The sequence below is a fragment of the Gopherus evgoodei genome, chromosome 11 (genome assembly GCF_007399415.2).
Source record: "Gopherus evgoodei ecotype Sinaloan lineage chromosome 11, rGopEvg1_v1.p, whole genome shotgun sequence".
NCBI classification, from domain to species: Eukaryota; Metazoa; Chordata; order Testudines; family Testudinidae; genus Gopherus; species Gopherus evgoodei.
In genome coordinates this window covers 58156930-58172272 of record NC_044332.1, presented here as the reverse complement: position 1 = coordinate 58172272, position 15343 = coordinate 58156930, and the positions used below count along the sequence as shown (strand labels likewise).

General features: G+C 43.0%; 1 protein-coding gene across 5 annotated transcripts in view; it reads left to right on the top strand.

The window, feature by feature from the left end:
• The window catches only part of ARHGAP15 (Rho GTPase activating protein 15), a 469173-nt gene that overhangs the window by 77095 nt on the left and 376735 nt on the right, over positions 1 to 15343 (top strand). For all 5 annotated transcript variants that reach the window (XM_030580810.1, XM_030580811.1, XM_030580807.1 and 2 more), the window contains one exon: positions 3707 to 3768. In XM_030580810.1, the coding sequence (XP_030436670.1) occupies positions 3707 to 3768 (62 nt within the window). The remainder of the gene's footprint in view (positions 1 to 3706; positions 3769 to 15343) is intronic.

Genomic DNA, 15343 nt, shown 5'->3' with positions numbered 1-15343 from the left:
AGACAAGATAAGGGACATTAGCAGATGGACTTTGCGATACATGTGCATATATTGCTTTATACGGTATATATACATAGAAAGAGTGGTACCTTTAAAACCTTTTCAATTGCCTTAGTAACTAAAAAATGGTACTGCAGTATTCCCTTGGTATTCCCTGTACTAATTATGGGGAATATCAGTGAATACTGCGATAACATCAAGTTATCAAATACAACTGTAATATTTTTAAAGGCAATCATTGTACTTATTAAATCAGAATAATATACACCTCTATCCCAATATAACGCTATCCTCGGGAGCAAAAAAATCTTACTGCATTATAGGTGAAACCGCATTATATTGAACTTGCTTTCATCTGCTGGAGTGCGCAGCCTCCCCCCCCCACCTCCCCCGGAGCACTGCTTTACCACGTTATAGCCAAATTCGTGTTATATCAGGTCATGTTATATCAGGGTAGAGGCGTATAAGCAACTACCGTATATAGAAATAAGGAGCCTTCTGAATATTACCTGGAGGATTTCCAGTGCCAGGATAAACCATGAGATTGGAATACTAGTTCTTGTGTTTTTGAAATATCTAAGTTAGAACCAGGGCCAGCTCCAGGCCCCAGTGCGCCAAGAGCGTGCTTGGGGCGGCATGCCACAAGGGGCGCTCTGCAGGTTGCCGGGAGGGCAGCAGGCAGCTGCGGTGGACCTCCCGCAGGCGTCCCTGCAGAGGGTCCGCTGGTCCCGCGGCTCCGGTGGACCTCCCGCAGGCATCCCTGCGGAGGGTCCGCTGGTCTCACGGCTCCAGTGGAGCTTCCACAGGCACACCTGCAGGAGGTCCACTGGAGCCACTGGACCAGCGGACCCTCCGCAGGGACACCTGCAAGAGGTTCACTGGAACCGCGGGACCGGCGAGTGGCAGAGCGCCCCCAGCAGCGTGCCGCCGTCCTTGGGGTGGCGAAATGGCTAGAGCCGGCCCTGGTTAGAACTAGACATCTAAGTTAAAACGAGATGGGTTTCAGCTGTGCAGTTTGGATTTGAATTCCCTAGATCCCTCAGTTTTGATGGTGTATTCATTTGCTCTTCCAGTTCAGGATTGTTATAGAGAAGGGTCTGAGCAGCAACGTTCTAATCTGGAAATGAGTCCTGTTCTTAAATCCCCCAAATTTCAAGATAGGGATTGTTCAAACTGAGTATTGAAATTCAACATTGCTTCTATTTGTGTTCAAATATAATACCAATCTAGATATAGTGATGGGCAAACCTTGAAATGATCAAAATTTGGATCTGGTTTGGGGAAGTGATCAACAACTTGTTGATTAGTAAAAGCTCCTCCCAGCTGCCATTTCCAGATGGATGGAAACATTCAGAGAATAACCTTCTCATCTGACATTTAGCTCCGCTGGCCCTGACTACACACCAGAAGTGTAAAGCAACAAAAATTGAAGGATGAGAAGGGATGGAAAATGATCCAAGGGGTTGTTATAAGTATGATTGAAAAGTAGGAGGATATTGGCGTTAGTTCTTACTTTATCTGAAATTATTCTCCCTTCTCTAGTTAGATGGAATGATGATGTGATTCTGGCGAACAGTGCCTGTAGTCCTAAATGTTTTTTTCTCTACACTCCATATTGACACCCAAGGATTTGCATGGAACATCCAACAAGGGATGTGGTAAATTTTTAAATCAGTATTGGATGTTTTTCTAAAATACATGCTCTAGGAATTATTTTGGGGAAGTTCTATGGGCTGTGCTATACAGAAGGACAGGCCAGATAATCCCAATGGACTCTTCTGGCCTTGGAAGCTATAAATGGAATAAGTGCAAGTTATAGGAATTTGTGTGTGCCTTTTCTACATGTTCAGATGAGGCTATCACCCAAAATGTTGTCTGTAAGCATACAGGTTTTCAGTGTGCATGTACAAGCATGTATGTATATGCAGTGTATACAGTATTGTATATTCCAAACTAAAACTCTCATGAGAAACTGAAGTACCCTTTGGGTGCCATTGTATACACCATTCTGTTTATATAGTCATATTTTTGTACAGTAAAAACAGACTTGTATATTTGATTTTATAATCCTCCCTTATATATAAAACATGTTTTCTATTGCTATATATAACCCTGCAAAAGGCTAAAACCTATGACAGTTTTTAGGAAATCATCTGCTCCACCCTGAGCTGTGATGGCTCAGCAGAGACTATATGAAGTTAACCAGCATCCTCCTGGGACATTACTTCATAAGTGACTGAAGGTGAAGACAGTCATCTTCTAAATCACTAGTCTCCCTTCCGACACCATTTATGTGTTCCTTTCATGCTCTTTTCCAAGTACTAACCCAATGGGATCCTGTTTAGCTAGTGCAATCTGATGGATTCACAGGTCACGGTGATTTAGCTGAAGGCCAAAATAAAAGTTTCTTCAACATACACTAAAACATTTGCCCAACTCCTTCAATAAGGTGTGGTTAGTTTTTGTTGCACTACCATCATAATCTGGCCAAAAAGTTGGTGAAACTAACCCCTCAATCTCCCAAGTATAAGGACGATCATCTAGTGACATCAATCTGACATAGGAATTCTTACACTACTGAATTTCCTTGCTGCTGGTTTACCAAATAAAAGAGTATGTGAGTGTGTGTGCGGCGGGGGATGTTCAAGGAGAGGAGTGACCCAGGATGCCCCTGTACTCTGCCAATCCTCAACTGCAATTTTGGCCCCCTTTCAGTGTTGCAGCCTAGTGTAATTTAGAGCAATCCTTAGGCTGCTTTAACACTACACAGGGAGAACTGGCTTTCACAGAGAAGCCCTGGGATTGGGGAACTACAAAGGTGAGATTTAAATCTCTCTCACATACACATACACACTATTTGTGCTCTGGCCAGTTTGGTTCTGGCCCAGTTTTGGTAGATACATACAAGTTGTGGTGTTTTCATTTGTAATTCCAGCTCAAGATTGTGGTGTCAGTGATGAGCTACTCACAGTGTGCTTTCCCTGGGTTATATCACTAGAACATTTTGGTGCAATTGTAAATTTAAGAACAAATGCTGCCCTCACATTAACATAAACAATTCCCATTTGAGTGTGACCTTTTAATGGCTGCAAGAGGTGAGGGCCTTTGTATTACATCTGATTGGAAAGACAGCACCTCTAAAAGCATAATGCCTTTTTGCACCTTACAATGGTCTTGAGTTAGTACTGACTCAAAGGGAAAAGTGCCACCTATAGACGTGCACCTTCATTAGATAATTTTTTGGAGGTCTGCCATTCATATACCTGACCCTAGGTAGCTTATAAGAGCTAAAGTTTTCACAGCAGAGGGTGCTATGGCTCTAGGATCATATACGTCCTACATAGCTTATAAGCAAATATAAAATTTCTACAGACATTTCATATAACTTAAGATGTATTAGTGAACCAATATGATACATTTTAACCAATGTTTCACTTATAACCAGAAACTTTACTTGCACTTAAAAAGGTTTTTTTCAGATATAATGTTCAGAGTTTCTTTTCCATTTTATTACTATACATTTGATTGATATTAAAGATAACTTGCCAGCACTTGAAAGGAACTGACCATAGATAACTAAAATATGAATGTGATAAATTCCTACAACACTAGACATTTCTATATACAGAGTCTTGTAGCATGTACTAAATAAATTGGTTCATATTAATAAAATATAGGGTTATGATATAAATATTCTTTCTTGCAGGTAGTGGAAAAAGAAGGATATCTTCTAAAAGCTAAAATTGCAGATGGAGGCAAGAAATTAAGGTATTGTGCATTTTATGTTGTGTCAGTTATATAACATTTAATCAGAAGTCATATGGGCCATATCATGAATATCAGAAGTGGCCAGTGTCTGGCATATGAACCAAATGCAATCCACAGTTTTACTATTCTGCACATGGGTGCTCTCATGTTTAATATGTTGTTGTAGCTTGCTGAGGCTACAGCTTTCAGAATACAGTTGATATAAACTGCCAGGCTATATCATATGATGTGGCCATGAGCCCTGCTTCCATATTAAAAATGGGGACAGCTGCAATTCTGTTCCATTTTATGCACATTAGGTGCAGCCTTTGGGCTCCAGGCAAATAGATAATGCAGCTTTCAGCTGGAGAACATTTGGGCACAGCTGGTGTGGACTTCGGGGGTGTGATCTGGACACCCATATAATTGCTGCTTCCATATAGGCACCTAGGGTAAGACTTTTAAAAACTGTCAGAGGTGACCTATCTCTGCTGCTGTTGAAGTCAAAGGGAGTTTCACTATTGATTTCAGTGGGAGCACAGTTAGGTAAACACTGAGAACTAAGGAAAATCCTATCTCTGTAGGTACCTGAATGGCAGCAGAACGGACACAATTCATTCCACCTTCTGGAGGATTATTAGCTAATAGATATGATATATTATAATATTCCATCTCATGAAAGATCTACGTTTTAAAGTTCCTAACTGTTTACATAGTAATAAACCATGTGGGTCTTTTGGGTCAGTGACCCAGGATGTTTGAAAGCAAATACTCTTTTGCCCTTATACATGTTGTATGACCCCTCAACATCTCTGAGGCATTATATTTTTTCTGGTAGCAAAATCCTATATACAAAGTAAATGTAACCAAAAAACAAATTGCTATACAGAAGTGATCAGAACTGACCAAAACAGAGACATTCACAAGTAAACCAAAGGTCTGATTAAGCTTTCCCTTAAAGCTGTATAAAGATGGAGTAAGACCACTGAAGTGTCTGTCTTGTCATTCTCTGTCACTCCTTGGTTTTGGTTTTCGACTGAAGACTTCTGCAAAATGTTGAGTCTCAGTTATGAGCTCTAAAAAGGGGTTAAACTTGGGCTAAGTCTTATCCTCTCCAGTGGCTGTTTCACGAGGGGAGTTCCTCAACAGAGCATGCCTTACCTCCCTCCTATAAGTTTGTCAGAAACATTGTTCTGTGAGCTGTCTTGTTAGGTTGAGAATGAAGAGTGGGGTGTGATGTAGCTAGTACCCAACCCATGAGGGATGAAAACCACAGCCTTGAATTGACACGGAAAGCAAACTGGGAGCCCTGGAAAGTGCAGATATTGCTCAGGATGGGGCTGTTGTTTTAATAACTGGACTTGTGTGTTTTCTCCTTTCAACACAAAATATGGTGTTACAATCATCCTATCTGGAGGTGACAAACACATGGCTCACTGTGGCCAGATCCTAGTTTGAGAAGAAGCAGCATAGTTTCCTGGCAATCTTGGACTGCATTCATTTCTTGGAACTGTTATGCAGTATTAGTGATGAGTTGAGTCAGCCTCAAGGTCTCATTCTATGCTGATGACCTAAGTACAAAGGAGTATCAGTTGAAACTTAGAAAATCGCAAAAAAGCAAATTAATTCAATCAGACATTTAACATTACTTAAACAAAGGGTATGTATGAGTAAGAAGTGGGGCTTTGTATATGTTAATACCATGTAGTATTCAGAACAGAAAAGCATGCAGAATATTTGTTTCCAACTCATGTGGTTACACATGGAACATTCAGAATATTATTATTGCATTTATAAACATGGCATTATCCATTCAGATTTTAAAAGCACTACTGTATTAAAGACGGAGCAATTGTGAACAGTGTTGGTGTTATAATGTGCTGCCATCAGGTGTCCATTTGCTAGAATGCAAATACTCCAGCTGCTGCAAGGCTGATGTATTAAGTGTATTGCTTCAATTTACAATATGAAGATGTCAGATTTCACCCTTTGGTGATCTGCCACCATTTTTTTGACTTTATATAAAAAAATTCTATTGATTCAAAAAGATTATTTTATGCAATATATTTTTTGGTTTTCAATTTGAATCTTTCTGCATACTAATATTGAGGACTATCTGTCTCTGTGGATGAAAAACAGACAAAGATAACTTTTTGGGGGGGGGTCTATGTATTCTTTATCCATCTTCTCCCTCTCCTTATTTAGCCCTTACTGCTCATTCACTGGGAGTGAATTTTTTAAAGCTGTGGAATATGCATCTGGAAAAGACTACAGTCACTGATGAATTGACTTTCCCAAAGAGCTTGAAAACCTTGCCCACACTTTTACATGTCCAGTGAAATTCTATATATGAATGTCCATCTGTAGAAAAACCAGTTAACCCCCCAAATTATATTTGACCTTATTAAGGTCTGTCTAAGCACTTCATAAACAAAAACTGCTCTTGTGAACTAACAGTTAAAGGTAAATAAGTAGAAACCATGAAGTTTTGATTTAAAGATAATTTTTAATTTAAGGAGAATGGTAGGGAAAAAAACCATCTTGTCTTGAAGCCATATTCAAATATGATATAGTCATTGTCTTGTCTGATTCTGATTCTGCTACACAGTATCCTGCAAGAACACTCTGAATCTTCATATGTCATAAGGGGTTGAACCAACCTTTTTCCCCTAAAAAAGAGAATTCAGAGTTCAGTAACACTGCTTGTTGCTACATGGCACTAAAGTCTTGATGCAGAATGCTTTGAAATTACTGTATCTGAGATATGGTCTCACCTCAGTATTCCATAACACTAACAATCCATGCTTATATGCAATATATAGATGCAGTTGTTGTAGCTAACCGCACACATGCATCATCAGGAACATACCTCCAATTACAGTTCTTGTGAAGCTCAGTTCTTTCACTTCTCAAGGGATCCTTCAAAATTATTTTTCAGTTTTCCTCTATTTTTCTTCCACACTGTGGCAGAGTGACGACTCACTGGCGCGGCGCCTCCTGCTGGCTGCCTCGGGAATTAGCGCTTTCCAGCCCAGAGCACCCTCTACAGGCTGGTGTCTTTCCCGCCGCTGGCTCCCTGTGTCCTTCATGGACCCCGAAGCCTCTCTACTTCAGGGTTCTGCCCCCAGCAGCAACCCACTGTCTCTGGGTCTTCCCTCCCAGGGGAAACCCCGTCTATCCCCACCTTGCCTCAGTGGCTACTGCCAGTCATCATCTAGTCCTCGCTCCCTGGGGTGGACTGCAGTTGGTAAACCACTCATCATCTGCAAGGGAGTTAGGACCTGCTGTCTTTGCCTATCTCTGGGCTGCCTCTCTGCAGCCCCTTTTGTAGGCCCTTTATCAAGGCCTGCAGCCTGGGGTTTTGCAGGCTGGAGCTCCTCAGCTTCCTCTGCCCTTCTCCAGCACTGTTTACCTAGGTACCCTTCTCAGCTCCCAGGCAGCCAGGTCCTTCTCTCTCAAAAAGCCAGAGAAAGACTCTCTTCCAGTCTCTGGCCCTCAGCCCTCTTACAGGGCCAGCCGTGACCTGACTGGGGCATGGCCCCACCTGTGGCTGCTTTCCCCTAATCAGCCTAGCTTTTCACCTACCCCAGCCCTCTCCCAGGACTGTTTTAAGGTCCCAGGTCACCCCGCTACACACACCCTTTAGCTTCACTCTGGATTTCAGGCTGAGATGAACCCTAAAACTCAAAGTGAAACTCAGGGTGTGTTTGGACTTCAATCACAGAGTCAGACAGTTGCTCATGTAGACATACCTGAGCAAGCTTTAATCTAGTTATCTTGGGTAACAGAGCAGTGACTCTGCAGCAGCAGAGACTTCAGTGTGGGCTAGCCCTGCTAGTAATTACCCACAGGCTTCAGGGTTCAGCCCACCCTGAAACCCGTGCTGCCTTGGCTTTGCTGATATAGTACCTGAGCTAGCTAGATTAAAGCTAACTCCAGTAGGACTACACAAGCTGCAACCCCACTCTGTGATTGCAGAGTAGACATACACGCAGTCAAAACAACAGTCTTTTATGTGGCTTTGTGCAAAAGCAAATTTCACATCTTCAATGCAAAATTGTAAATAGCTCCAGGTTCTTTTGAAGCTGGGCCCCCATTAACAGGAAAGGTTGCAAACCTTAGGGAACCTTCTGATGAATCTGTTCTGAGTTCTGAGTTTGTCAGGAGACTTGAAATTCAGTAGGTTTTGAGTATCATTGTGAATATTTCACAAGGCTTTTCTTGCGAATCCCAGCACCCACAGCAAAAGTTTTATGTTGATGAATCAAATAAAGCCAATTTATGTACTCTTGAGCAAGCCTGATTATATGTCTACTAGAGAGGAGGCTCTGGTACACATGAATGCAAATCTCTTGCATACTGGCCCATATCTTTCTCTCCGCTATCTTTGCTTGAGTAGACTAGGCCCGGCAAGCGCTTTCAATCTGAAGTCTACTGCTAATTCATGTATGGATTAATTATGAAACACATTCTGGATTGACACTGGATAGGTCAAATAACCCACCCAATATTGCCTCAGATGTCCTCGCTGGGAATGTAAAATACTAGGGACATCAACCAAAATCACTGATCATTGCATACTGGTCTGGTAGAGGGGGCAGTAGAAAGGACACTGTCATTGAAGATTTTTCAGTAAAAAAAAAAAAAAGGAGCTGCAGGTAAGGTTTGGCTGGAGAACCCTTTCCCTTGGTTTTTACTGGTAGCCATTTTTGATGCTACCTCATAAGGATATTGTGAGGATTAATTAGCAGAGCTGGTTGAAGTGTTTATTGCAAATAATGGTCCATATCTTCAGCTATTGTGAATCAGCACAGTTTATATCAGCTAAGGATCTGGCCCAGTTATTCACTGTGAATTTGAGGGAGTCTCCTAAATCATTTATACACATAAGTTCTATTGACTTTCAGTAGGACCTATGTTCCTGTGTTATTTTGGGTACTTTGGAAAATCCCACTTTTAGCCTTCTTTTTTGGTTAGCAAGTCTTCACAAATGGATCCACATTTTCTTCAAATGTGTTTGCTTTTGGTAAATATTCACCAAATAAACTGGGTGAATAATTTTCAGCTTCTGGGTTGTTCATGGATTGTTGCCTTCAGATATTTGGTTTTGTTGCTCATTATTTATATAGGCTGGGTGGTCACGAATATGCCTGAGGTCAAATCCTGGCTGCATTAATGTCAGTGAGAGTTTTGTCTTTGATTTCAATGCAGCCAGGATTTCACCCAAGGTATTATTTCTGCTCCTTGATAGAATTACTGAAATATATTAAGTAGGAGAGTAATCAATAGTGAATTGTGATTAATTCATAGATTCATAGACTTAAGGTCAGAAGGGACCATTATGGTCATTTAGCCTGACCTCCAGCACAATGCAGGCCACAGAATCTCACCCACCAACTTCTGTAACAAGCCCCTAACCTATGTCTGAGTTATTGAGGTCCTCAAATTGTGGTTTAAAGACCTCAAGGTGCAGAGAATCCTCCAGCAAGTGACCCTTGCCCCACGCTGCAGAGGAAGGCGAAAAACCTCCAGGGCCTCTGTCAATCTTCCCTGGAGGAAAATTCCTTCCCGACCCCAAATATGGTGATCAGTTAAACCCTGAGCATGTGGGCAAGACTCACAAGCCAGCACCCAGGAAAGAATTCTCTGTAGTAATTCAGATCCCACCCATTCTAACATCCCATCACAGAACATTGGGCATATTTACCTGCTAATCAAAGATCAATTAATTGCCAAAATCAGGCTATCCCATCATACCATCCCTTCCATAAACTTATCAAGCTTAGTCTTGAAGCCAGATATGTCTTTTGCCTCAACTACTCCCCTTGGAAGGCTGTTCCAGAACTTCACTCCTCTAATGGTTAGAAACCTTCATCTAATTTCAAGTCTAAACTTCCTAGTGTCTAGTTTATATCCATTTGTTCTTGTACTAAGCTTAAATAATTCCTTTCCCTCCCTGATATTTATCCATCTGATATATTTATAAAGAGCAATCATATCTCCCCTCTTTTGGTTAGGCTAAACAAGCCAAGCTCTTTGAGTCTCCTTTCGTAAGACAGGTTTTCCATTCCTCGGATCATCCTAGTAGCCCTTCTCTGTACCTGTTCCTGTTTGAATTCATCCTTCTTAAACATGGGAGACCAGAACTGCATACAGTATTCCAGATGAGGTCTCACCAGTGCCTTGTATAACGGTACTAACACCTCCTTATCTTTACTGGAAATACCTCGCCTGATGCATCCTAAAACCGCATTAGCTTTTTTAACGGACATATGACATTGTCGGCTCATAATCATCCTGTGATCAATCAATACTCCAAGGTCCTTCTCTCCTCTGTTACTTCCAACTGGTGTGTCCCCAATTTATAACCAAAATTCTTGTTATTAATCCCTAAATGTGTGACCTTGCACTTTTCATTATTAAATTTCATTCTATTACTATTACTTACAAGGTCATCCAGATCTTCCTGTATTATATCCGGGTCCTTCTTAGTGTTAGCAATACCTCCCAGCTTTGCGTCATCCGCCAACTTTATTAGCACATTCCCACTTTTTGTGCCAAGGTCAATAATAAAAAGATTAAATAAGATTGGTCCCAAAACCAGTCCCTGAGGAACTCCACTAGTAACCTGCTTCCAGCCTGACAGTTCACTTTTCAGTATGACCCATTGTAATGTCCCCTTTAACCAGTTCCTTATCCACCTTTCAATTTTCATATTGATCCTCATCTTTTCCAATTTAACTAATTCCCCATGTGGAACCATATCAAATGCCTTACTGAAATTGAGGTAAATTAGATCCACTGTGTTTCCTTTGTCTAAAAAATCTGTTACCTTCTCAAAGAAGGAGATCAGGTTGGTTTGGCACAATCTATCTTTTGTAAAACCATGTTGTATTTTGTCCCAATTACCGTTGACCTCAATGTCCTTAACTACTTTCTCCTTCAAATTTTTTTCCAAGATCTTGCATACTACAGATGTCAAACTAACAGGCCTACAGTTACTCAGATCACGTTTTTTCCTCCTTTCTTAAAAATAGGAATTATGTTAGCAATTCTCAAGTCATACAGTACAACCCTGAGTTTACTAATTCATTAAAAATTCTTGCTAATGGGCTTGCAGTTTCATGTGCCAGTTCCTTTAATATTCTTGGATGAAGATTATCTGGGTCTTCAACTACTTGGTGAAGGAATCCATCAGCTATCACATCCAGAAAAAACTGAGCCCTATTATTACTAGAACTTCTTCTCCAGTCTATATCTGGGAAGTTAAAGTCTCCCAGGATCACACAATTCCCATTAGTGTTTACTTCATTAAAAACATTAAAGAGGTCTCCATCCATATCCACATCAGATCCTGGTGGTCTGTAGCAACCCCAAGCACTATCTCAAGGGAGGCTCTAGTAGCTTTCTTTCCCAATGTGATTTTTGCCCAGACAGACTCTGTCTTATCCCTTCCATTATTTCTTATTTCTTTACAGTTTACCTCATCATTGATATACAATGCTACTCCACCGCCTTTGCCTTTATTTCTGTCTTTCCTAAACAGCACATAGCCTTCAATACCTGTACTCCAGTCATGACTACTATTCCACCATATTTCTGTTATCCCTATAATATCCGGTTTCACTTCCTGCACCAGTAGCTCTAGTTCCTCCATTTTGTTACCTAGGCTCCTCGCATTAGTGTACAAACATCTTAAGTTTTGCTGTTTGGCTTCACTGACATTCTTTATCGGATTAGGCACAGACATTCTACCACCAGTATCACCTATTAGACTGGTATCTACACTACCCTTCTTCCTTAAGTCCATTCTCCTACCCACGGCTGTATCCTTCCTTACTTTGTTTTCTTCCCTCTCAGTGTTAAATTCTAGCGTGGAGATTACCTGGACATCTCTCAATCATCTCCCCCAAATTCCTAGTTTTAAAGCTCTCTTAATCAGTTGTGCCAGCCTCCATCCTAGAAGTCTATTTCCCTCCTTACTCAGGTGAAGTCCAGCCTGAGAGAACAGTCCTCTGTCCATGAATGCTTCCCAGTGGCCATACATCCGAAGCCCTCCTTATAGCACCACTGTCTGAGCCATGTGTTGATCACCATAATATTGTCACACCTTTGTTGCCCTTCTCTAGGAACAAGCAGAATCCCACTGAAGATCACCTGAGCCTTGATTTCCTTAAGCATCTTCCCCGGTCTGGCATAGTCTCTTTTGATACGTTTCAGTGAGAATCTAGCCGTATCATTCGTTCCCACATGAAGGACAATCAGCAGATTCTTGCCCGCTCCTGTTAGGATCCTTTTCAGGCTCAGATCCACATCCTGTATCTTAGCACCAGGCAGACAGCACACCCTTCTGTTCTCCGGATCAGTTCTAGTTACAGGCCTGTCTATTCTTCTCAGTAAGGAGTCCCCAGTCACATAGACCTGCTTTTTCCTGGTGACAGTGTGATTCTCCAGTTATCCCCTGCAAGTCCTCTCGATTTCTATTGTCCCTTGCAATCCTCTGCAACTCATCCTGTATCCTCCTGGGGCTCATATTTGGTGTTGTCTCCATTGACTCTTCACCTCTTCCTATAGGACTAACTGCTCTTCTCTTCTTCCTTGCCCGCTCACCTACAGTGACCACCTGCTGTGCCCCTTCTTCATTTTCCAACTCTGCAAACCTGTTCCTGAGCTCTCTTTCTCCTTCACTGGCCCGTCTTTTTCTCTGCCTGGTTCTCTTAGTCACATGCTTCCACCGTCCACTTTCCTCACCCAGCAGTCTCCCCTCAGAATTCTTTGGTCCTGCTTCCATCTGCAAGTCTGAGCTTTTCCCTTCAGCCTCCTCATGTCTTTGCTCCATCATCCGCTCGAACCCCCTTCTAAACTCGACCAGAGTTTCCATCTGCGTCTCCTATCCTCGGATCTTTTCTTCCATCAGCTCTATCAGGCAGCACTTCATGCAGGCGAAACTCTTTTCAGATACCCACTCCAGGATCATGTACATGCCTGAGCTTCCACATCCAGTCATCCTCATTGTGTCTTTCACTGCTTCCTCTGTATCGGTCATAGCCTTCCCACCTAAAACCTGTTAGTCCAGGAAACACAAACCAAAGCAAACCACCACCATCTACAGCAAAACAAACCCCCAACACGCACCAGAGCACCACTCCCTCCCTTCACTAGCCTGTCTATTCTTCTGCCTAGGTCTCTTAGGGTATGTCTACACTACAGGATTATTCTGATTTTACGTAAACTGGTTTTGTAAAACAGATTGTATAAAGTCGAGTGCACATGGCCAAACAAAGCACAATAATTCGGCGGTGTGCGTCCATGTACCGAGGCTAACTTCGATTTCTGGAGCGATGCACTGTGGGTAGCTATCCCGTAGCTATCCGATAGTTCCCGGAGTCTCCCCCCACCCATTGGAATTCTGGGTTGAGATCCCAATGCATGATGATGCAAAAACAGTGTCGCGGGTGATTCTGGGTAAATGTCGTCACTCAATCCTTCCTCTGTAAAAGCAACGGCAGACAATCATTTCATGCTCTTTTTCCCTGGCTTGCCCTGGCAGACGCCATAGCATGGCAACCATGGAGCCTGTTTTGCCTTTTGTCACCATCACCGTATGTGTATTGGATGCTGCTGACAGAAGCGGTACTGCAGTGCTACACAGCAGCATTCATTTGCCTTTGCAAGGTAGCAGAAATGGTTACCATCCCTATTGCACTGTCTGCCATTGTAATTTGGCGATGAGATGACGGTTTTCAATCATTTTGTACCATTTGCAATTGGAAATTGGTGATGATGGTTATCAAGCATTTTGTACCATCTTCTGCTGTCATGGGAGCTCCTGGCTGGCCTCGCTGAGGTCGGCCTGGGATGCATGGACAAAAATGGAAATGACTCCCCGGGTCATTCCCTTCTTTATGTTTTGTCTAAAAATAGAGTCAGTCCTGCCTAGAATATAGGGCAAGTGTATTAGAGAACCAGAGAGCACAGCCGCTTCGTGTCAGAGCCCCAGAGATCCCGCAGAAATGATGACCTGCATGCCATTCAACAGGGTGCCCCTGCAACAACCCCACCCGTTGCTTCCCTCCTCCCACACCCCTCCTGGGCTACCATGGCAGTGTCCCCCCATTTGTGTGATGAAGTAATAAAGAATGCAGGAATAAGAAAAACTGATTTTTTAGCGAGATAAAGTGAGGAGGAGGCTGCCTCCAGATGCTATGATAGTCCAGGCAGGACATTAAAGAGTGTGGGGGAGAGGAACGCAGCCTCCCGCTGCTATGATAGTCCAGGGAGTACAGAATCTTTTCTTTAGACACAAAGGGGGGGGGAGGGGCTGATGGAGCTCAGGCTCCAGCTGCTATGATGAGGACGGTTACCCAGCATTTTGTACCGTCTGCCAGGAATGACAGGGAGTCATTCCCATTTTTACCCAGACGCCCCTGGCTGACCTCACCGAAGCCAGCCAGGAGCACTCATGGAATGATGACGAGGACGGCTATCAGTCATTTTGTACTGTACCGTCTGCCACCAGGGAGGGGAGAGGGGAGGATGCTGCTGTTTTGCGCTGCAGCACCCCGTCTACCAGCAGCATCCAGTAGACATACGGTGACATTGAAAAGTGGCGAGAAACGATTTTTTCCCCTTTTCTTTGAAGAGGGGAGAGGGGTAAATTGATGACATATTCCCTGAACTACTGGCAACAATGTTTTTGACCCTTCAGCCATTGGGAGCTCAGCCAAGAATGCAAATGCTTTTTGGAGACTGCAGGAACTGTGGGATAGCTCGAGTCCTCAGTCCCCGCTCCCTCCCACCATGAGTGTCCATTTGATTCTTTGGCTTTCCGTTACACTTGTCATGCAACACTGTGCTGAATCCCTGCTGTGGCCTCTTTCTATCATAGCCTAGAGATTTTTTCAAATGCTTTGGCATTTCGTCTTCTGGAATGGAGCTCTGATAGAACAGATTTGTCTCCCCATACAGCGATCAGATCCAGTATCTCCCATACGGTCCATGGTGGCCCTTTTTTTGGATTTGGGACTGCATCGCCACCCCTGCTGATCAGAGCTCCACGCTGGGCAAACAGGAAATGAAATTCAAAAGTTCTTGGGGCTTTTCCTGTCTACCTGGCCAGTGCATCCAAGTTCAGATTGCTTTCCAGAGCGGTCACAATGGTGTACTGTGGGATACTGCTCAGAGGTCAATACCGTTGATTTGCAGCCACACTAACCCTAATCCGACATGGCAATACCGATTTCAGCGCTACTCCTCTCGTCGGGAAGGACTACAGAAACTGGTTTAAAGAGCCCTTTATTGCGATATAAAGGGCCTCATTGTGTGGATGGGTGCAGGGTTAAATCGGTTTAACGCTGCTAAATTCGGTTTAAACGTGTAGTGTAGACCAAGCCTTAGTCTTCCCTGCAGACTCCTCCTGTAAACTCCCACTGAAACTCCCCTCTTTACAGCTCTGTTTGCTGGCTCCTGTGCTGCTGCAGCTATCTATGCCACTGCCTGCCTGGCTGGCTACCTTTATAGGACCCCTAAGCAGAGAAGCCCTGCCCCCTAATCAGGGCTCAGCTTCTCTCCCAGCACTCTGCTCTTACCAACCTTA